A 23,171-nucleotide genomic window follows, 5' to 3' on the forward strand; every position below is an offset into this window, starting at 1 on the left:
AGCATCGAGAATGAGAGAGGCGGAGGTAAAGTGGGGGTGGCAGAGCGAGGTAGAGCGGGAGAGGGAGAACCAAAAGTGAGAGATGATCACATATCTGCCTTGGCTCGAATCTGGCTGGTGTGCGGAATTATGCGAGGAACGAGGAGGAAGACTAAATATATTTATCCATGATTTCCCAGAGCTTGGAGTGTTGCATACGAGATTCTCAAAGGGATACATACATACAGGTGACACCCATTTTGACCATTCATTGCACCACTTAAGTTTGATAATCTGTTGCTAATATGTTTCAATTATGAAAGGCGGAGCATCTCTTTGAACATCAGCGCGTCTTCTCTTTCGAAACACCTCTTAACAGTCAACTGGTTTAACGCTAGAGCTCGGAGAGAAATTCGCAAGGCGTGCTCCATGTTTAGCTTTGCGGCGTGAAACGAGTGCGCGAGTGAGAAAGTGCGCGCACCATGTGAGGAAACGCACGTTGAGCGAACGGCATTAGGTGGGAAGGAGCAACGTGTACAAGACAGATGGTCACTCAGTGGAGTTGTTCCTCCACCCCCTCTCTTTTTCTGCCCCCCCACCCAACCTCACCTCAGTCTTGCATCCTTCTGCTAGTGGTATATCAAATCTATGCATCTTTCACAACCATCCTGGGCTCATCTTGTCAAATTCTTCCCGTCCCCAGATACTTTTCAGCTGCCTTGTCAGTTTTTTTTTCTTTTTTCGCTGAGGAAGTCAACTTGAAGGGACCAGAGGTCGAGTTGTCATTCTTCTGCTAAGGCCTTGTGAGACGGCGACGGGGCGATTTGGGACTTTGGACTGACACACAAGAAACTTGAACCGCAACGAGGAATGGACAACTCTGAACAGTGACGGGAACACCATTGTTTGACCCCCGTCGGAGAATCAACAATTATTGGTTAACCGTCCAAGAATCAGTCATGCGTACTTGTGATCTTACCCTACTGTTGGCTCTGCCGCTGTTGTGGGGGCCACCGAGAGCCAACGGGCAGAATGACACCGAGCCCATCATTCTTGAGGGAAAATGCTTGGTGGTCTGTGACTCCACACCTTCATCGGAACCCGCTGGCAACGCCCTGGGCATGTCTGTCCGCTCGGGCAGCGGCCGAGTCGCTTTCTCTGCAAGCCGCCAGACCAACCACGAGCCTACGGACATGAGCAATCGCACAATGATCATCTATTTTGATAATGTAAGTGTGCACGCAAAATGTACAAGGTTGGAAATTTGGGGTGGGGGGGTGGGGGGAAATAAAGTGAGAATTTGATGGTTAGTGTTAACTTCAATTTTTTTAAAATGCATATTATCTTGGCTGTAACAACCAACTTTAAAGCAAATTTGGGAGAGCTTCTACATTGCATTCAGCACCTATTTATGTGCTTTTTTTTTTTTTTTTTTATGTATAGTATGTATACTGTATGGCAGCGCAGCGGTGAGCACATCTGACTGCCAGTTCTGCAGATAGGAGTTTGAATCCGGACTCCTGAATGGAGTTTGCATGATCTCCGCTTGCTTTTTAGGTTATTTGATGACTCTAAATTGTCCTTTGGTGTAAATCACTGGTGTCAAACCCAAGGCCCAGGGGCCAGATCTGGCCCGCCACATCATTTTATGTGGCCCACAAAAGCAAATCAAACATGTCAACTTCCATGATGCTTGCTAAAATCTCGACCAAAACGTGTTGAATTAGTAACTCCGTTCCAAGTAACTGTTTTACTGCGCAACTTTTTTTTCCTTGTGTCGAACAATCCCAAGCCAACTGTTTTCTCTGAATTTGACGGTATGAAACTTTGGTTTTGATCGACTCATTGCATTGGGTCCGTGAAGGCCTATTAGACAAAAAAAAAAAAATTGCTGGGGGAGGTGTTTATTTACAGGGATATTTTATGAACTAAATGAAGGCGGCAAATGATTGGCTGGCAACCAGTTGAGGGCGTCCCACGCCTACTGCCCGAAGACGGGCCAGGATAGGCTGCAGCATGCCCGCGGCCCGCGTGAGGAGAAGCGGATTAGAAAATGGATGATGGATGAAGGCGAATATATAAAATCACATGAGTTGAGTTTAACACTGAATTTGTGTTTGATTTGGGAAACCGTTTACACCTTGCGGCTTGTATGTGACATCTTATCCTTGCTGCCTCCATCCTTTCATGCTGTCAAATGCAGATCTTGGTGAACGTGGGCAGTCATTTTGATCAGGAGAGCAGCGTCTTCCTTGCACCAAGAAGAGGTGTTTACAGCTTCAACTTCCACGTTGTGAAAGCCTACAACAGACAGACAATTCAGGTAAGTCACTCGGCCATGGAATTGACTGTACTCTTCTTTGTGACCGCTGAGGTTGAGGATGTAAAAGCAGACCGTGATCTCTGTTCCAGGTCAGCTTGATGGTGAACGGCTGGCCGATGATTTCCGCTTTCGCCGGGGATCAGGATGTGACCAGGGAAGCAGCCACCAATGCTGGTCTGGTGATCATGGAGAAGGGGGACAAGGCCTATCTCCGACTCGAGAGGGGTAACCTGATGGGAGGCTGGAAATACTCCACCTTCTCTGGGTTCCTGGTCTTCCCCTTGTGAGTGAGCAGGAAGCTGAATTGTGGTGATGGTGGTAGAAGAAATGTTGGAGTTGAGAAAAACACAAAAACAACCTTTTCATGCAAAGTTTCAGAAGCCAAAACTATTCCTTAGTGGAGGGAAAGGGGAATGGGTGGATCAGAATTGGTAAGCTAAATTTCTTTTGCTTATGTGTATAACTATTTATTTTGTTTGTATGACTGACATTGCAGTTGTGAACAGTAAAATTATAAAGTCACCCTGTGCATCGTTGGCTTCTTTGAAATTTATTGTGACAATTTTTCTCTCTGGCTAATTCTTAAATGTTTGAACAAGTGCTGTCATGACTTTCTCCTATTGCTAAACCTATTTATGCCTGCATCCGATGTTTATTCACACAGAAATTCCGAACTCATTAAAATATACGATGTTAAATTGGTTCAGTGGGTCCTTTTAATCTGCCGCCTGTTTTGTCAAGTAGTTATCGAATTTGATCTGTGTGTCGATATGTTTGTTCTAATCTAAACAAATCACAGAATTGTTATTTTGCCTCCCTCTCACGGTGCTGTAGCCATTGCCACAGCAGCTGTTTGTAAATATAGCTCCCACCAGCAGAGCCGGCGTTGGCGTGGACCTTGCAGTGCGGCATGGGGCAGAGAGTAAGCATGGTGAAACGCAAATATACTCCTTGCAGGGCCGCAGACAGATGGAGCCGTTGGCGAGCGGCAAGGTTCGTCTCTGCAGGGCAGCCTCGGATAAAGAGTGGTGTACTGCCACACATGTAGTCACTTACGCTTGCCTGGTTTATCATCACACTCGTTGCATCCCTCTCATTCATTGCCGATACACTCAGATTTAATCTGAGACACGGTCCCGTTTCAGGAGCGGCCTTTTTAGTACTATTGACACAAGTATTTTCAAGTCAGACGGTAAGTTGTAGTGTCCCATTAATGGAGCTGAAGTAGTAATAATCGTAAGAGAAGAATGTTTTTGTGGAGTTCCTGTCAATGTCAAGGCATCTCCTTGCGTATAATTTAGGCTACTCATTCATCCCGCCAATAATGTCAGTGTCTGCATTACGTCACTGGGAGGCGCTGATCCCTCAATCATGTACGGTGCGATGCAAGAGTACCATTATTTCGCTGACTGGTACGCCGATAAACGAAAGGTAAAATTCAGTAATTTCGAGGTAAGAGTTTATCAGAGTCAGTGTCTATAATATATGTTACATTTCAACAAAAAATAAAGCGCGAAATCACACGGAGTCTTCATTAAACGATCAAAGTAAGCATCTTATATGAAAAATGCGGCAAAAGAGACGACGTGTCATTAAAATGGGCTTCCGTTATTACTCCCTATTTCTAACTTTTATATCTCTAAAACACAGTATGTTTAAAGTAGTCTCGCCTCTCTACTAGCGGCTTCTCACATTAGGATCGAGGACCGTCGTACGGCAGGACCGACGATCACTCAGTCAAATGAGCTTGGCTAGGCCGCATTTGTTCCGCAACCGACCTCGCTCTCATCCCGCCTAACGGCGGCCAAAGTTTGAATGACGACTACAACAGCCAATGGCATTGCCGCGTGCTTCCGGCTAGTAAGAAAAAGGACCAATTGGAGCTTGTCAGCGTCCGCGAGGCAGGCTTTGTACGGGCTCTCGAGCAAAAATGTTAGTTCCTGCTCTTCCCTAGCCGTTTCCTGTAATCGTACTGTGTTGTGAGACGGAGAAAGCCATGTGTGTCGATGCAAAGGTAAATTTAGCGCCCCGAATTATTACCGGGAGCCTTCGGGCAGCGGACTTGATGGTTATTTTCGGGTATTTTACCGAAAAATGGACGCAGACCAACTGAAAGAGTATTGCGGCCTAACCCGTGTCAGAACGTTGACGGGTAATGGTTATTGTGGCACGTTGCTTTGGTTTGGTCGGGTTTGTTGATGAGATTGAAGGAGTCCGCTTGACTTGATGGTCGGTTGTAATGGACCCAGAAGCCAGTTAACTGCCCCAAACATACAACCCGGCGTGATTACGAGTGAATATATGCTGTGCTTGCATACACGCTTTGGCAATAGGCACATCTTGACGGTAGATGCTAATGCTAACCGACGGTTTTGTGAGGCAGACTGCAATGTGAGCAGAGGAAAGCATCCTACCTCTCCATCACTGCCTCCTCCACTTACTTTAATGCCAACTCTTCCCAATGATTAAATATTTGCCATTGTAGTTTTATATGATTAAAACTACAGCAGCTAATTATCACAGTTGTGCCCATATCCTGGCAGCATATGAGAAATATTGGCTTTGTAGGGGGGGGAAGCCACTTATCACTCGAACAGTGAACTACACCCTTAACATCTATTAGGCCTATTTGTTTATTCCTGTTTATGCAATACTTAAATAATTTAATTAGAATCCCAATTAAAATAACACTGGTTTTCCTGATCACTCGTTTACTTTTAAAGAGTGGCCATCCATCCATTTTCCCAACCGTTTATGAATATTCCATGGTATACAAAATATGCTGGTAGTGTGAGATGGTCATTGGTTCTCGTATATTGAATACATCTGAATTAAATGTGTGTATATGTTGTATTGGCAGATCTGGAAGTCTAACATGCTGAAAACAAGGGCTAACTATTACTTCTCGTTTATCAAGACCCTATTTCACTGAGCAGCGAAGGTTTGCAAGGCACACATAGCACGTGTTTTTTTTTTTGCGCAGGGAGGCAGTGGGATGTTTCGGGTTCGTTCAGTGTCGCTACCAGTTTCAAAGGCATCCACCAGACATTGCCAAACAGTGAATGGAAACAGTTTTTCTCATCGGCATACAATTTTGAGCGTGTTCAAATGTTCTTTGCAAAGAGAAAAAAATGATTGAGACCATTAAAATAACTTTGCAATCGTTTGGGACCCTGACCGAATCCTCAAGAAAAAACCTTCGCGACATGCACACACACAAACCTTTGCAGCTCAGTGAGATACGGCCTTTCAGCCTCTGTTATTTATTATTACTGAATACCAATAGTCTGGAATCATGCAGCATCGATAAATCATGCCGAATTTGTGTTGTTAATTTCTGTTTTCTTTCTGATCTCCAGCTGTTTCCTTTGACATTTTGAAAAACCGGATGAGTACAATTTAGCTTTCATCTCGGAGCGTCTCTAACATTGTGCCCATCTCCCTGCGTGGAGGGGGCAAGATGGCAGATCCCATAATGGACCTCTTTGAGGACACACCCCTGTTTAACCTGGATGCCCTCCCGGATGACTCCTTTTCTCAGGGTTCATCAGACCCAGTGGAAGAGGCTCTTAAGCTGGCTTTAGGTCAGGTGGACGCACCAGTTGAGTCATCGCCCGCACCTGAGCTTCCAGTCAACACTGGCCTTTGTGTTCCTGTCGCAGACGCCACCGTACCTGAACAGGCCTCCATTCCAGTTCCCGCACAGCAGACAGCAACAGTGGCGGCTGCTCAGACTGTTTCTTTATCTGCGGTTTCCACTGTAGCCCAGGCTCCTGCTGCTGTTGATGCCGTACCTCAAGCTCAAGCCCATGCCACAGTACCCATTGCTAGCAATGCCAGTGTGGTCAGCAGTAGCACTGTCCTGCTTAACTCCCCGCTAACTGTTTCCAGTCCTCCAGCCACCACCACCGCTGCCCAGCAGCTCGCACAGATCGCTCAGCAACTCACTCCCCAGCAGCTATCTGCCATCACACAGCAGGCGGGAGGGAAGATTGTCATCCTTAAAGGTTCTCAGGGGCAAGCCCAGGTGCTGCAGACTGTACCAGGAGCCACAAGCCAGACAGGCAGCAAAGTCATCCGCTTGGTGTCTGGCTCACCGCTTAAACCAGGCATGCCCATACTACAAGGAGGAGCCGTCTTGAACCAAACGACCACAGGGCAAACTCAATTAAAGGTTGGTGCTGCGGGTGTGCAGCGGCTGCTGCAGTCCCCCAACGGGCCAGTTAAACAGTTGCTGCTCACCTCCATGCCCCAGCAAGGCCAGCAGGTCCAAGTGCAGATTCCAACTCAAACACAGATGCCACAAGTCCAAGCTCAAGTGCAAGTCCAGCCCCAGAGCCAGCCTGCTCAGATCCAAATCCAAGCGCAAAATCAAGTGCAACTCCAGCCGGCCATGCAGGCCCAAACCCCAGTAAGTGGTCCTTGCAGTCAGACTGTCAAATGAGACTAGAATTGGGTTGCTTTCTGTGTATATGGGCTGTTTGCTCATGATCGCAATGAGAATTAATTTATTCTGTTTGTGGCTCTAGGGGAGTGAAGCAAAACGAATCACTCTGGTTCTCCAGCAGCCCTCACAGGCTGCCGCCGCTTCGTCAATGGGTCAAACTGTTGTTGCCCAACCCCAGGTCACGCAGGTTCAAGCAAGCCAAGGAGGTCAGCAACAAGTCCAAGCTCCGGCTCGACTGGTGCTAGGACAGCTCCCAGGGGGTAAGCTGGTCCTCCAGGGAAGCCAGCTTGCAGCCTTGACCCAGGCCCGGGCTGCAGGCCAGGCAGGAGGGCAGCCCAAGGTTCTTACAATCCAGCTGCAGGTGCAACAGCAGCCAAACCAGCAAGGAGGAGTTAAGGTAAGATTGTTCTTCAAAGACGGGAAAAATCATTAAATACGTGCAAATATTTATTTATTTTATTGTGACAGTTGACAAGCCGTTTGTGCCTTACTTTTGTAACTTTTCAGTACCAGTTGGTCTCAGGAGCAGGCGGTACTGGCAGCCCGCAGGTATTGCAGATTTCTCAAGGCCAAGGGGGGCAGAGAGTTGCAGTGCCTCTCAAAATGCTTCTGCAGCCACAGGTACATCATTTTATTATGCCCCTTGTAGTTTGGTGTTTTTGATGCGACAGGAACAACAGTATAATTTCTTTGCCAATACAGACGAGCTCAGCAGCTACAGGCGGTGGGGCTGTCTCAGTGGTGAAGGTCGTCAACTCCTCAACAGCAGGCCCCTCCAGCACGACCACCCCGGTATCGCAGGCTATCCGCATCACCAAGGCTCCTGGCGATTCTTCCTCTGTGCGACGGGTGGAGATCCTCTGCAAGCAGGAGAAGGCAAATCGTATTGTGGCTGAAGCCATCGCGAGGGCGAAAGCCCGCGGGGAGAAGAACTTGCCTCGAGTACTCAACCAGGACGAACTCCCATCCACGCAGATCTCACCAGAAATTGGAGGCACCGTGACCGTGGTCACGTCTGCAAAGAAAAAGCCGAGTGGGGGAGGGAGCAAGAAGAAAAGTCCTGTCGTTGCAGGAATGCCATCTAAAAGTGCAGGAGGAGCTGACAAAAAAGGCAAAGCCAAACCAGCAGGAGGGGCGGTTGTAGATATGGGAGGCACCACCGTACCCGCTGGTGGCATGAAGGGCAAAAGCAAAATCAAGACAAAGTAAGAGATGCATGTTGCAAAATGTTGTCTTTTTTTTTAACACTCATTTGATCTCTGGATAACAGTCACGGATGTGTTTTGATTTCTTGTTCCTCTCTTAGTACTATCACTCTTGTGGGGGCGAAGAAAAGAAAAAGAAATTCCTCCTCTGATCATTCGGATGGGGAGTTGAGTCCAGCCTCACCTGCTGCGCTGGAAGAAGATTTGATCATGGTAAAAAGACATGTTGACGCATTCTAAGGTTGCCCCCAAATACAGCGGCACCTCTGAAGTTGAACACAGTCTATTCCGTCATGCTGCCAAGGCCAATTGAGTTTATGTTCAGAGTGCCACAGTATGGCATAGTGTCCTTTTGGAGCGTAACTCCTTGGAAAGGTCGCTAGAATGGCCCGGGGATTAATTGTCACCACAAAACTTCTTACTTCATTGCGTATATGTAATAAATGCTATAACAATATTCTGTTAGAAATGGCTTTCGTTTACTTCCATTGTGGTGTAGAATTTGTTGACATTTGTGTTTCAATCAGCTGTTTATATACACTTAGTATGGCCTCAGAAGAATTTCCTGAGGTGTCGCTACGGCTTTGAGTCATATTCGGGCTGGGCGATAATTCAATATCAGTATGTATCGCGATAGAGACACGGGATCGATTGCACGTCTTATGGGCAACGTGCAGCCGACCCCAAACACGTAGGAGAAGCGTTTCAATCAATATCGACCGACATGAAATAATTCTGTCGTGCTATACTTTTCAGTCATATCACACAACATTTACGCGCTTAATGAAGGTGTTGTGAATAATATTCGAGTGACTCCTAATAAACACGAAAACCTTTTCTGTCTAGAAGAGGCGCTCTAATCGCGTAGTGAACAGGAAGAAGTACACCGAGGACCTGGACATTAAGATAACAGACGACGAGGACGAGCAGGAGGATGTCGACGTTACGACGACCACGGCGGCCGTGGCCTCGATCAGCGCAGCACCCGCAGCGGCACACGTCCGCCAGGAAATTGACTTACATGGTGACGGACTGCCTGGCATGCAGTTCTTTGTGGTGTGTTGAATCATTCCCTTTTGAGACTCAACTGAAAAAAAGGATTGTTGAGAGCATTACTCTTCATTGAAATGTCACATTTGTTTATCTGTGCAGGAAAACCCAAGTGAAGAAGATGCTGCCATTGTAGATAAAATCCTTTCCATGCGCGTAACAAAGAAAGAAGTATGCATTTATGTATTTCTTATTCACGGTTGCATTTATAATTTTCTACTTTTGTTGAAAATTTCTTTTAAAAAAAACAACAAAACATTTCTTGTAGGTGTCCCCAGGCCAGTATACCAGTCTCGAGGAATTCTTTGTAAAATACAAGAACTAGTAAGTCTCCCAACCTTGACAAGCAAAATGCAGCCTTTACTTTGAGCATGCGGCTTGATTACAATACATCGAGGACTTCACGTTCTTGTTTCCAGTTCATACTTACACTGTGAATGGGCCACTCTGGGGCAGCTGGAGAAAGACAAGAGAATCCATCAAAAGATCAAAAGGTTCAAGACCAAACATGCGCAGATGAGGCATTTTTTCCATGAGGTGAGAGGACAGACGTAATTTTTGTTGCAGCTTGTCAGCTACACACATTGTGACGAAAAAGTATACGAACCCTTTGGAATTTATTACATTTCAGCCTAAATTGGGCTTATTGTGGTCAAAATCACAAAATGAACAATTCACTTTCACTAATACCACACAAACAATTCATATTTTTATTGAAAGTACAGGGTTCCTATCACAGCATACAAAAAGTTTGGATTTTGACTTCATAAATTCCAAGGCTTGGAAAAAGTGTGGAAAATGAAAACTTTGTATGTCTCTCTCTCTCTCTCTCTCTCTCTCTCTCTCTCTCTCTCTCTCTCTCTCTCTCTCTATATATATATATAAAAATTTGTGTAGATTTATTCATATGGAGGTTTTTGGGTGGGGGTCTTTGGAAGAGCAATTACAATGTTTGTTTGAGATCATGCCATGTCATTCCATAGTTTCAGTGAATACTCAAGTCTGATTGGCTCAGAAAATTATCAGATGCTAATTTGCGCCCTCCGAATGTCTCGGGTCCAATTCCAATGAAGTTGCGACACTGTGTTAAAAATAAATAAAAACAGAAGACAATGATTTCCAAAGCATGTCCAGTGCCGTCGTTGCATCGAAAGAACTTGACTGTATTCGGCTCTGTGGTACTTTTCAGGAGGAGGAGCTCTTTAATCCAGACTACGTGGAAGTGGACAGGATCCTGGATGTGTCTCACAGTACAGACAAAGACAATGGCGAGGTAGATTAGAAGAAAGAACACAAAAAAGGGATACATGTGGATATTCAGATCTAAAGAAAGCAAATTGTTTGCGATGTTTCTAAGTGTGACACTTGCTTCCATCCCCTTAGCCTGTGATTTACTACTTGGTGAAGTGGTGCTCTCTGCCTTACGAAGACGCAACCTGGGAGCTGAATGAGGATGTGGACGAGGGCAAGGTGGAAGAGTTTAACAAAATCCAAACCCGACAACCTCGCCTCAAGAGAACAGTAAGTGCCACATGTCGAGAATTTAATTGACATGTTTAGCTTGTTGCCTCTCGGTAATGTTTAGGCAAGTTTGCCAAATGCATCTCATTTACTTCTTAATTCCAGTCATTCGTTGAACGTGAAAAGGACGAAACTAAACTCTGTTCTCTTCTGTAGACGCGACCACAGGCTGGCTCATGGAAGAAGTTGGAGGAGACGAGAGAGTACAACAATGGCAACACTCTTAGAGAATATCAGTTGGAGGGTGTCAACTGGCTGCTCTTCAACTGGTACAACAGGTATGCATCACACCCATTCACCTGACGTGTTCTGCAAAATGCAACAAAAAGTCAGTCACACATTGAGTGTGTTCAAATTGTTTTTTTATCTCTCTCGCTCTCTCCCCCTCTAATTTATTCATTTATTTTTTAATTCACTCCAACAGTTACATGCAATATTCCCTGTAATTTTCCATGTGTCTGAGCATTTACACAAAGTCCCTGAGCATTCTTTGGGCCACGGTGAGCAACCTGAGACGTGCACACTGCGGCCAAACCAATATCACACCTGTCCAAAATCATCATAACACATTACATGATGTATGTATGTTACAAAAAAAAAAGGCAAACCACTTGTATACCAAAATAGAGACTGAGAGAGCCCAAGTATAATCATTTACGTCACATGCATCGATGACGAAAGCAGCTCGGGTTTCCCAAACTCCGGAATTGCCAATACATGACCATCGACTGACTCACAAAGCATCGAGGCTCCTTCCCTCGGTGAAGTGGGACAACTCAAATACTGAACAACGCCGTGTCTGATCTTAGGGGTGGCTTCGGCGGAGAGCAATGATTGACAAGGATTACATGTGTGCTCGCCTTGAATTTCGGTCTTTTTCTGTCCTTTCCCGCTCCATCAACCATGTGTTAAAACAAACTTTTCACTTAATTTATGTGAGGAAAATATAAAAATACAAAATGCAAATACAGCTCTTTTTTTTTTTTTTTAATCGGTGAGCTAAATACATTTGCTGTGCGCTGAGAGTGTGAAAGCAGTGCGCAATTGCTCATGCGCGCATCTTAGACAACATTGCTGACGTGGTTTATGGCACTGGTTCTCAACCGGTCTTACGCTGGTACCCTTCATAATGTCAGTTATGTCACGATGTACTTTTTGTTCACGAGTCAAATTATGCACATTATTTCCAGCCTTGAAGAACACATGAATGTCATGCATTCAAACCTGTAACATGTGCCAAGTGCCTTTCAGAGTACATTATTAAGAAACTGTCATGTAATATCACATTTATTTACTTAAAAATTCCCAAAATAATAAGCGCTTTAGTGTTAGGCATTTCTCACATGTCTGCATTTAAATGGAATAAACTAGAGTGCGCGTAGAAGTCAATAAATTCAGTTGAATGTCTAAACTGCACTAAATTAAAAAAAATCCACACCATTTAGCTTTTATCAACATGGGATATTCCTAAAGAAAATTATACTGAATGATTCCGCCACTGTAAGGGAAGGAAATTGGGAAATATCTTCAACTTTTTTCTCTCTTCATTTGCTCACACCTTGTGTTTCAGGCAAAACTGTATCCTAGCAGATGAAATGGGCCTTGGGAAGACCATCCAGTCCATCACTCTGTTGTCTGAGATTTATGCGACTGGGATCCAGGGCCCCTTCTTGGTCATTGCTCCGCTTTCCACCATCACCAACTGGGAGAGGGAGTTCTCCACATGGACCAACATGAATGCCATTGTCTACCACGGCAGCCTGGCCAGCAGGCAGATGATCCAACAGTACGAGATGTACTGCAAAGATGACAAGGTATGCTTGATAGTAACTGATTTAAAGCTCAAATGGATCATTTCTAATTAATGTTGGTTTGTTTTGGGGTTTTTTTTTGTGCACAGGAACATTTAATCCCAGGGGCGTACAAATTTGATGCTCTGATTACAACTTTTGAGATGGTGTTGTCCGACTGCCCTGAGCTGAGGGAGATATCCTGGCGTTGTGTGATCATTGATGAAGCGCATCGCCTCAAGAATCGTAATTGCAAGCTGTTGGACAGCTTGAAAATGTTGGACCTGGTTAGTTGACCCGAGTAGACTATTTCTGAAAAATCAAAACCCTATCGTGCAAAACAGAGAGCAGTCACTTTGATTTGGGTGTCACCTCATTTTATTTATTTATTGTTGCCCCCCCCCCCCTCCCTCAGGAGCACAAGGTTTTGTTGACTGGCACTCCTCTCCAAAATACTGTGGAGGAACTCTTCAGTTTGCTTCATTTCCTGGAGCCTGCCCAATTCCCCTCTGAAATTGAATTCCTCAGGGACTTTGGAGACCTCAAAACAGAGGAACAGGTGCAAAATACATGACTGTATGATCATCTGGCACAAACAGACTGTACTATTGTTTACCTTGTGACAATAAAATTATAAATTATGATTGTCGTAATATTTTAAACTTGGTAGTGACCGAGCATCTTTTTTTTTTCCTGTCCTTCAGGTTCAGAAGTTGCAGGCGATATTGAAGCCGATGATGTTGCGAAGGCTCAAGGAGGATGTTGAGAAGAATTTGGCGCCCAAACAGGAAACAATCATTGAGGTTCCTAAATGTTTTTAATGCATGATGATTATTTTACATGATAAAACAACATTTTGCAGCGGCGTCGTCATTATACCTTTGTTGTGAAGAGTTGAAATTTGAAATGACTCTTGTATTCCTTCTCTCAGGTTGAGTTGACGGATGTTCAAAAGAAGTACTACCGGGCCATCCTGGAAAGGAACTTCAGTTTTCTCAGTTTAGGTGCAAACAGTAACAGCAATGTCCCCAACCTGCTCAACACTATGATGGAACTGCGCAAGTGCTGCAACCACCCTTACCTCATCAATGGTATTGCAACTAACTCTCAGTTGGCTCTTTTATGCAAGTGCGCGTAACTTGAGATGTTGTTTTTTTTTTTTTTTTTTTAACAAGTCTTAATTTGGTGGTGCTGTGTCTTGTCTTTCTTAACAAGGTGCGGAGGAGAAGATTGTAGCAGAGTTACGGCAGGTGTATGACCCTCTGGCCCCAGATTTCCATTTGCAGGCCTTAATTCGGTCTGCCGGAAAGCTCGTCTTGCTGGACAAGCTGCTGCCGCGTCTCAAGGCTGGTGGTCACAAAGTCCTCATTTTCTCACAAATGGTGCGCTGCTTGGACATTCTGGAGGACTACCTCATCAACAAGAGGTGGGACACATTTTCTCTTACTTTTTTCGGCCGGCTGTTGTGTGTCTCTTTATAAGTTCTTCTTGACATATTTTTCCTAGATACCTTTATGAACGGATTGATGGCAGAGTCCGTGGCAATTTACGGCAGGCTGCCATCGATCGCTTCAGCAAGCCTGACTCGGACCGTTTTGTCTTTCTGCTGTGTACCCGAGCCGGCGGCTTGGGTATCAACCTCACTGCTGCTGACACCTGCGTCATATTTGACTCGGACTGGAACCCTCAGAATGACCTGCAGGTACATCTTCAATTGCTGCTCGAGCCCACTTTACTTGTCTCTGAAGTTCTTTCCTTTCGCCGATTCATGCTACGACATCCCACCACGAAGATACATTTACTTATTTATTCTAACAACTCCCGCAGGCACAAGCCCGATGTCATCGTATTGGCCAGTCAAAAGCAGTCAAAGTCTACCGTCTGATCACAAGGAATTCCTACGAGAGAGAGATGCTGGACAAAGCAAGTCTGAAGCTTGGTCTCGACCGTGCCGTCCTGCAAAGCATGAGCGGCAATAAAGAGAGCAATGTTAATGGGGTAGGAAAACAGTCGCGTACAATTTATGTTATGGATTTTTTTGTTTCTTGCACGTTTTACTTTTCAACCCATCAAAATCTTGTTGTGTCAGATCCAGCAGTTTTCTAAGAAGGAGATTGAGGACTTGCTGAGGAAAGGCGCTTACGCCGCCATCATGGACGAGAACGATGAGGGCAGTCGCTTTTGCGAGGAAGACATTGACCAGATCCTCCAGCGCAGAGCCACCACCATCACCATAGAGAGCGAAGGCAAGGGCTCCACCTTCTCGAAGGCCAGCTTTGTGGCTTCTGAGAACCGCAACGACATTGCCCTTGATGACCCAGAATTCTGGGAAAAATGGGCTAAGAAAGCCGACATAGACATGGACACGATCAACAGAAAGGTAAACTGATCGTCACTTTTAAAAAGGTTGTTTTGCGCTTCTTGTGTACCTGCATTTTGTCTCAATTTGTTGGGAATTGTTTCTTTCGCCCTTAGAATACACTCGTTATTGACACTCCCAGAGTGCGCAAGCAGACCCGCCAGTATTCCACTTTGCGAGGAGAAGGTGCAGAACTATCTGATGCGGACAGTGACGAAGAATACCCACCTGCGAATTCCAGACACTCTCGTTCTTCCCGACGTGCTGATCGGCACACTGGAGTGGGTTACGGTCGCACTGACTGTTTCCGTGTGGAAAAACATCTACTGGTCTATGGGTGCGTACAATTGAATAATAAACTAGTTTTCTCAAGCTTAATGTTGTTTATTTGGTTGTTCTTCTGATCGGAGCCACTAACATATTACTTGCAAGTAAATAGGATTATATTGGTTTTTATTTTCATGGTGACCTCCTTCACACCCCCTTTTTTTTTTGTCACTCTTCCAGTTGGGGCCGCTGGCGGGACATCCTCTCTCACGCCAGATGTAAGCGTCGCCTGAGCGAGCGCGACGTGGAGACAATCTGCCGTGTCATCCTGGTATTTTGTCTCCTTCACTATCGTGGAGATGAGAACATCAAGAGTTTCATCTGGGAACTCATCACACCACCAGAGAACGGACGTGAACCCCAAACACTGCTCAACCACTCTGGTAGGAAAAATGTTCATGGCTTAGTTTCAACTTGCGTGGAATGCAAAGAGCTTTCTCGGGGAAGCTCGAAAGGGGCTTATTGCTTTGTTTGAGAATTTCTTGCCTCGGTTGAGTTGACTTTTTTTCTCCCCAGGCCTTTCCATCCCAGTCCCCAGAGGCAGAAAGGGTAAGAGAGTAAAAGCTCAGAGCACATTTGATGTGCAGAAGGTGGAGTGGATCCGCAAGTACAACCCAGACACGCTGCTGCTCGATGACAGTTACCGCAAACATCTCAAACACCAGTGCAACAAGTTAGTGGAGCATAAAAGTTCTTTTGCTGTATACGTGTACGTACTATTGTGCTGTGTCTCTATCTGATGTCTATTCTCTCATAGGGTGTTGCTCAGGGTGCGTATGCTGTACTATCTGAAACAGGAAGTGATTGGGGAACATGCTGAGTCTGTCCTAAAGGGGGCTGACATCAGGTATAAATTTCAGCGGTTCGTGTATCACTTTCTTAAAATAAGGGGCCAAAGTCACATTTTGACCCAAAAAGAAAATGCTAAAATGCCCTACATCCTGAGTTTAACAGATCATTCTATTCTTCCACATTATTAAAAACAAAGAAGAAGATGGAAAAAGAACTTTGGGCCGTTATTTTACAAAGGTGACGGGTTACCAATTAGGCATGGGCTGATTACCAGTTTGACACTCTGCTATGGTATGATAATGTCATGGTTTCAATAACCACTAATACTGTCTTCCACCGTAATGAGCTAAATATAATATAATATGATGAATATGATATGGCTCTTTATAGAGCCATATCATATTTAGTTATATTGGGAGCTATATAAACAAGTCGCCTCAGCTTACAGCAAAGCAACAGTTACGTAAGGAGAAGGAAGATTGGGGACGAAAGAGTCTGCAAACTCCCCTTTATTGCAGAGGCATTTACATTGATGCCTCTGTTTATTAATTTGCATTGCCCCCCTCCCCCATCCAGTTAGCCCCAAGGACAACATGAATCGCCCATGGGTCTGTTCTAAAAATAGCTCACCAGTGATGAGACAAACTAACTAGGAATTCAAACGGAACAAGAATTGTACCATGTTACAATATTTAAACTTAACATGGTACATATTTTTAATGTACCAAATATTCCATATTTTGTTTAAAAATAAAACTGTTTTCACTGGGGGGCAAATGCTGTTTTTACAAATCCCAAATATTTCCAGAAGGGATATTTTTTGAGCTGAAATATTAACACTGTGAACCGGTAATATTTTTGCTGACTTTTATTGTATTGTTCGAATCTTATATCGGCCCATGCCTCCTACCAATGCACACTCTCTGTATGAAGCTACCTGAGACACACAATGGACTAACGTCTTTGCTTTCAGAGCTGTTGATATTTGGATGCCAGAAATGGAGCAGCAAGAGGTACCTGCAGGATGGTGGGATGGCGAGGCGGACCGCTCCCTGCTGGCTGGTGTGTTTAAACATGGTAAGAATATTCTGGAGAACGGCAAGGCTTTTCTCTGCTTATTCGGTTATATCGGTTCCCAAAAAAAAAAAAAAAAAAGTGTCAACCAGTTGTTGAAGTCGACTTTTTTTTCCCCCAGCCCAAGTACTAAATGACCATCTCTCTGTTACTAGGTTATGAGATGTATACAACCATGCGAGCTGATCCACGTCTTTGTTTCCTGGAGAGGGTGGGCCGCCCAGACGACAAGGCTATCGATGCCGAGCAGCACACTGCTGATGGCGAGCTGGGAGATGAGTGAGTCATGCTGACACTCTTGTACCTGTTTGTAAATTATAAATTCTAGTGGCGTAATATGTATTCACACAAAGTGCACTGGTACCCAAAGTACCAGTGCACTTTGTAAGTTACTAGCTCTAGAGGTGTATGTATGTACGTGTGTATGTATTCCCCCCCCCCCCCAAATGAGACATTATTTAAATTTGTTGCATTTGTCAGAAAAAGCATTGGTTTTCCCAAATAAAACCAGCTATTTGCAAGTGTCTTATTTAAAAAGACACAAAGATAACCAGTCTGCTTTCATAAAGGACTACAGGAATCTGTGAGTATTTACTGTTGAGAGGCTGAAATTCCAAGGGTTTCGAAAATTTTAAACTGAACAAGGTCTCTTCACGATTAAGTGATAAAGAAAAGCGATTGATTTGATAATTCACCTCTAATGATATATTTTCTATTTCTATTCTAAAATTAGGTTTTTGGGGCACTGGAGCAGATTTCATGATATTTGGGGTCATCTCAATGAAAAAAATTCAATTTTATGTACAATATGAGTACCTCAAGTTACAAGCTTGGTCACCATTCAAATTCCACTCATAAGTCAGCGTGCAGCTGTATATGATTCACTTCTATCAATATTGAAATCTAGATTTACTCTGAGAGAGTTTCTGCTGCTGACTCAGGCGATGTCTCACACACACATAGTTTCTTTGTCTATTTATTTATTCCGTATTTATTATATTACACAGGGGTGATTATGATAAATACTCTGAGGACCCAGAGTTCAAGCCAGCATCAAGACTCCCCAAAGATTCTTACGATGAGGTATACCTCTGAGAATTTAAATCACCATCGCTCCCAAAGCTTTTAACAAATAAGTCTCTCACCTTGTCATGTAACGCTTCCGTCCTCCAGCCTGACAGTATGAAGATGGAGGAGGACATGTCTGTTGAAGACAAGGCGGCTCCAGTGATCACAGAAAGCATTTCTAACCAGAACCAGAGCGGATGCGATTGGCCTTCGAGTTCATCGCTTACCGCTCGCTTACGGCGGTTGGTCACAGCGTACCAACGTAGCTACAGGCAGGAGCAGCTGAAAATTGAAGCGGAGGCAAAGGGCGACCGTAGACGCCGGAGATGTGAGCAAGCCAGCAAGCTGAAGGAGATAGCGCGCCAGGAGCGACAACAAAGGTATGAGTTTTTTTTTTTTTGTTTGTTTTTTTCTTCCCCTTTTTAAATGTGAAGATCTATTCAAAAAGGCATTTTGATTTTCACTTGAACTACAGAGGTGTATTTCACTTTGATGACAAAGTCACCAATTCTGATTCACATCTTTTTGCAGGTGGACACGCCGGGAAGAATGTGACTTCTACCGAGTTGTCTCAACTTTTGGTGTTGAAAGAATAAAAAAGGAGTCTGGCCTTGTTGAGGGAGAAGAACAAGACTATGAATGGACGCGATTCCGTACCTTTGCACGCCTGGATAAAAAAACTGATGAAAGCCTTAGCCGCTACTTCCGGTCTTTTGTAGCAATGTGCCGGAGAGTGTGCCACCTGCGTCCTGGCCGGGATGACGGTAACTGCAGCCACCCAATACTCCTATACACACACATTTATCGCAGAGGCACCCCCAAAATGTAGCATTCAACGCTGTCAGGTAGCTGCTCAAGCATGTCGTCCATGTTTGGGCAACTTACTGGGAAAATGTAGTGAGCTAGGTTACAAGTTCAACATTAAATGAAACTACCCACCAGAGCGATGTAGGCAGCAAAGCTATAATAAAATGACAAAAGTAGTAAAAGTACCTTAAAACTTTTTTTTTTCTTTTCCCAAGTTACAGCTATCTAGCGTGGTCTATTAAAATTTGGGGCTCTCAGTTGAATTCAGTTGTTTGTGAAACTTGTCCCGATCAATCCCTAAAAAATATACACTCAAATAATTAGCCTTCCATCTTGTTCTAATCAGACGAACTTAACTGGCTATTATTGTGTTGACAAAATTGAGAAATAAAGTTAACCTAGTACTGTTGCTATTTGTAGCGCCGCTGCTGCCCAACACTGCTTGTTCTAACTTGGATTTATATTACTGACATTAAAAAAAAAAACCTGCGCAGATAAAATTAGATTCATGCATCCACTGGGTTTCATTCTGTCTGATTTTATGAAGGTCGATCAAAAACCTCAACCCATCGTACTTTCCCTAGATTCGTCGCCACTTCCCCAGACTGTGGCCCCCATCACAGAGGAGCGAGCGTCCCGCACACTTTATCGCATTAGCCTCCTCCGCCGCCTGCGTGAGCGAGTCCTTCCACACCCCTCTCTGGAAGAGCGTCTGCTGCTGGCCCCCCGCACCTCCGAGCTGCCCACCTGGTGGAGTATCCCGGACCACGACCGTCAGCTGATGCTCGGCGCAGCGCTGCACGGCGTCAGCCGCACCGAGCTCTCCGTCTTCTCTGACCCACAGTTCACCTTCACTGCGGCCCGAGATGAATTCATTCAGAATCAGCAAGCCCCGCCTCCGCCCCTGCCGCAACCCATCATGCATCTCAACCAGCCAAAGTCCATTGCGGAGGTGTCAGGGGTGAAGGAGGACGGACAAGAATTGGACATTAGTTTGCTAGGTGGTGAAATCAGTGCTCATCTGCAAAGTACACCTGTGACTCACCATGATGGCAAGGCAAGAGGGCCAAGCTGGAGCTTCAAGAAGAACAAAAACAAGGGAGGAACAAAAGGAGGCGAAGAGGGTGGTTCTGACTCCGATTCCGATTCCGATTCGGGTTCGTCTTCATCTGATCATTCAGGCAGCAGTGACGAGAGTGGGGATAGTGAAGAAGAAGTGGATGGAGGTCAGCTGCTATTTGACAAGAGCAATGCACGGTTCTATAAAATAAGAAGTCAACACAAAAGATTTTTCCGTATTTGTTTTTTGTCAGGTGTGAAGGCTTGTGATGTTGATGAAGAGAATAGTTTACTCTCGATGGCCTTGTCTCAGGATGGCATTCCACCCACGGATCCTGTTCGAGTAGACTGGCCCAAGGTAAATGGATCTGTTTGTCAGGGAAACGGTTTCTTTTTGATTTGTGCATGGTTCATGTTTAATTAATACCTCTGATTTCAACTCAGGACCGTGTGTTGATCAACCGTTTGGATAGTTTGTGTACACTGGTGCTTACTGGTCAGTGGCCATCTGGGCGGCGCTACGTGTCTGAGGCTCACGTCAACCAAAGCGCCGAGCTGCAGGGAGACGAGATGGCCTACGCTCGGGCCGGCCGCAAAGCCATCGGCGTTCCTGGAGAAGGAGAGGATGGAGAATTCACTGTCAAACTCCTCAAGGTATTTGTACACCAAACCTTTCGCATCTTGCCTTGTGTGTCATCCTGGTCAACACTGTTTGTTGAAAAGGACTTTACAGTTGTTGTTTTTTTGTCCACGTTTGTATGTTGAAATTGTCCAACTGGCCCCAAAACTCCCATCCCTTCCAGTTTTCAAAATGGCAAACAGCTAAATACACTAAAGCTGGCGGTAATACACTTCTATTGAGTTTTCAAATTGAGATTTCAAAGCAAAGCTGCTGAAATTTTACTGCTAGTATAATTTTATTTAGCTCTTTTTTTCTTGGTCGGTCAGTAGTGGTGTTTATGATGGCTTCAATACATCTCTCTCTCTCTCTCTCTCTCTCTCTCTCTCTCTCTCTCTCTATACCAGGAGGAGGGGTTGAAGCTGACATTCTCAAAGCAGGCACTGATGCCCAACGGGTCAGGTGGCGAAAGCAGCCGTAAGCGTCGCAAAGAACTCGAGGTACAATGATCATCTTGATGGAAAAAAGCCGATGGGTGCGACAAGCATGCCGCATTTTGTCCGCTGAATTCCTGCTATCTTTCCGTCTTGTAGTTATCAGACCCAGATGGCCTCCTTGATCCACTGGAGCGTATTCCTCGCCGCCGAGACCCTCCCACCTGGCTGAAAGAAAATCCAGATTATGAGGTGGAAGGAGACATGCTAGAGGTACAGGCATTTGTCAATGTCTTTGACGTTTTGTTGTTACCTGGTCTTGAAAGATCGACGTGAGAAGCAAAATGGAGTCCAATCCTTTTCCTTGTTCCTTCAGCTTCTTGTGAACAGGAGCAAGAGGAAGAGGAGGAGGAAGGCAGATAAAGCCCTAACAGGCAATGAGAAGGTCAAGCTTATTAACATGAGGACGGGAAAGAAGGTTAGACATCCTATTCGCTTAGGTTGAACACTCTTCTTTCAGACCTGTTGACATTTTCTTCCAACACGTTTTGTTTCTCCATTTAAGATCGGAGCTGCGTTCTGTCCGATGCTGCAAGACTTGAGAGAATATCTAGAAGAAAATGCCGATTTCGTTGTCGCGCCCGATTGGTCAGAAACAGTTCGAAACTCTGTACGTACGACCTTCTTGATTCCTAATGTACACGCGTATGAAACCAAACTTTTGCAAACCTTTTTTGTGACATTAAATATACCGCAAAGCTTCCAAGAATCATTGAGCTGTGCTCTACGTTGCGTTCTTCCAGGGCTTTTTGCCTGAGACGCTCTTCCATCGACTACTGACTGAATACTCAGAGATCCCCAAGAAAAGTCGTCACCGCCACCATCATCACCATCACCACCATCACCATTACCAACACCACCACACTCCAGAGCCAGCGCCAGAAAATCCGTACCTGGAAGGAGTGGAAGAGGAGACTCTGGTCTCGGATGGGGCTTACATGATGGACGAGGAGGACCTGGAGACCTCCCAACACTTCCTCACCAGTCCGGACTTCGATGTTAAAATTGAGGCTGGTGACAGCCTTTCCCAAGGAGACTATGACAGCTCAGATCAGGAGGCCCTATTAGATGATGTCATCCTCACACAGAAGGACTCTGACTCGTCATCTAGCTCGGAGGATTGACTCACTCTCCCCAATCCGTTTGACTTAGTCCCCGTCTGAAAGTGCGTTGTTATCCCTCATTTATTTTTACTTTCTGTATCAAATTATACTTGGAATTATGTTGCTGCTTTTATGCATCACGAATTTATTTTCTATCTGGATTTTTTTTTTTTTTTTTTTTTGAGAGACCAGGTTTGCACCCATGTTTTCCTTTTCATCAGCGACAATTTCAATCCGCCTCTCCTCAGTCCTCCACTGTAGCCGCAGCAAATGGCAAAACTCATTCTTTGTGGCCCACTATCCTGCTCCAGTCACTCCCGAATTGAGGAGTTCCCATCACATTCCCAGCTGTGACCAAAACGGGGGGCCTCCTGCTGTAGATAACTTTTTCTTATCAAGGAACCTCAAGTAGGGTCTTCAACGGACTACGCATAATGAATGAAGTGACATCTCAAAGCCTTGTGTGCTCCTGTCACCTGAGTCCACACAAGTCTGTAAAGGACATATGAGGGGTTCCAATGTGTGGGTGTACTGTTAATGTTTTAACTGTGTGAAGGAGAGGGAGTGTGCTGCATTAGTTACTGAGGCAGTGAATAAAGAATGGTTGTATTGTATTATGTAGATCAGGTAAATTGTGTCCTATGGTGCAAAGGTGACAATTGAGTTGCTATTCTTGTTTTATGATCTATCTGTGACCTGAATTACAGCAAAACTACAGTGGCAGCAAATCTGTGTGTATTATTGTCCTTTTCACCAAGCAGCTGTTGTCTTGCATTCCAATATGGAATACAGCCATGTGTTGTGGATCATGATGTAGCGCACCCCCGTTTCTCGAGAGGTAACCGTACTGTATAAGATACGAAGGCTTTGCTTCTGTCCAATTGATGCAAATTTAATTTTTTTGCGCCAGTAGTGAAGTCACGTGGGTGTAAAAAAAATCTGAGGACGCAGCCTGTGAATTTGGACACAGCCTCGTGTCCGAGTTGTCCGCTCAACAGCGAAGATCCGTTTATCTCTCTCTCTCTCTCTCTCTCTCTCTCTCTGTCTCTCTGTCTGTCTCTCTGTCTCTCTCTCTGTCTCACTGTCTCTCTCTCTCTCTCTGTCTCTCTGTCTCTGCTGCACTGTCTCTGTCTCTCTCTCACCGTCTCTCTGTC

General features: G+C 45.0%; 2 protein-coding genes across 6 annotated transcripts; both read left to right on the forward strand.

The window, feature by feature from the left end:
- The first annotated feature begins 331 nt into the window (after positions 1-331).
- Positions 332-3,000, forward strand: cbln12 (cerebellin 12). Its single transcript, XM_019864750.1, has 3 exons — positions 332-1,208; positions 2,183-2,302; positions 2,392-3,000. Exons 1-3 carry the CDS (start codon positions 939-941, stop codon positions 2,587-2,589), a joined length of 588 nt encoding a protein of 195 aa, XP_019720309.1. The 5' UTR covers positions 332-938; the 3' UTR covers positions 2,590-3,000.
- A 714-nt stretch (positions 3,001-3,714) lies between these two features.
- chd8 (chromodomain helicase DNA binding protein 8) lies at positions 3,715-22,745 on the forward strand. 5 transcript variants are annotated; one of them, XM_019864777.1, is made up of 40 exons: positions 4,213-4,316; positions 5,662-6,713; positions 6,832-7,146; positions 7,257-7,370; positions 7,452-7,625; positions 7,725-7,954; positions 8,056-8,167; positions 8,801-9,010; positions 9,107-9,175; positions 9,273-9,328; positions 9,424-9,541; positions 10,194-10,277; positions 10,388-10,525; positions 10,682-10,803; positions 12,096-12,339; positions 12,426-12,602; positions 12,731-12,874; positions 13,020-13,118; positions 13,247-13,406; positions 13,531-13,741; positions 13,822-14,017; positions 14,143-14,313; positions 14,405-14,695; positions 14,791-15,011; positions 15,182-15,384; positions 15,518-15,674; positions 15,759-15,848; positions 16,767-16,870; positions 17,023-17,146; positions 17,875-17,950; positions 18,041-18,315; positions 18,467-18,699; positions 19,327-19,968; positions 20,056-20,159; positions 20,246-20,455; positions 20,828-20,920; positions 21,014-21,127; positions 21,231-21,332; positions 21,420-21,524; positions 21,658-22,745. In XM_019864777.1, exons 2-40 carry the CDS (start codon positions 5,763-5,765, stop codon positions 22,036-22,038), a joined length of 7,620 nt encoding a protein of 2,539 aa, XP_019720336.1. In that variant the 5' UTR covers positions 4,213-4,316; positions 5,662-5,762; the 3' UTR covers positions 22,039-22,745. The 5 variants fall into 5 exon arrangements, with proteins under 5 accessions (XP_019720333.1, XP_019720336.1, XP_019720335.1 ...); XM_019864776.1 differs by having other exon boundaries at positions 5,662-6,476; positions 6,558-6,713; positions 7,452-7,954; XM_019864774.1 differs by lacking the exon at positions 4,213-4,316 and adding an exon at positions 3,715-3,733 and having other exon boundaries at positions 7,452-7,954.
- Positions 22,746-23,171: the final 426 nt, after the last annotated feature.

The sequence above is a fragment of the Hippocampus comes genome, unplaced genomic scaffold (genome assembly GCF_001891065.2).
Source record: "Hippocampus comes isolate QL1 unplaced genomic scaffold, H_comes_QL1_v1.1 scaffold285, whole genome shotgun sequence".
Classification (NCBI taxonomy): domain Eukaryota; kingdom Metazoa; phylum Chordata; class Actinopteri; order Syngnathiformes; family Syngnathidae; genus Hippocampus; species Hippocampus comes.

Bases quoted from the DNA above. Each gene is read 5' to 3' on its own strand.
- chd8 (XM_019864774.1), top strand. From the start codon at position 5,763: ATGGCAGATCCCATAATGGACCTCTTTGAGGACACACCCCTGTTTAAC. The intron at 10,526-10,681 runs GTAAGTGCCACA...TCTCTTCTGTAG, and splicing joins AACCTCGCCTCAAGAGAACA to ACGCGACCACAGGCTGGCTC. The intron at 20,160-20,245 runs GTAAATGGATCT...ATTTCAACTCAG, and splicing joins TTCGAGTAGACTGGCCCAAG to GACCGTGTGTTGATCAACCG.
- cbln12 (XM_019864750.1), top strand. From the start codon at position 939: ATGCGTACTTGTGATCTTACCCTACTGTTGGCTCTGCCGCTGTTGTGG. The intron at 1,209-2,182 runs GTAAGTGTGCAC...TGTCAAATGCAG, and splicing joins TGATCATCTATTTTGATAAT to ATCTTGGTGAACGTGGGCAG. The intron at 2,303-2,391 runs GTAAGTCACTCG...TCTCTGTTCCAG, and splicing joins ACAACAGACAGACAATTCAG to GTCAGCTTGATGGTGAACGG.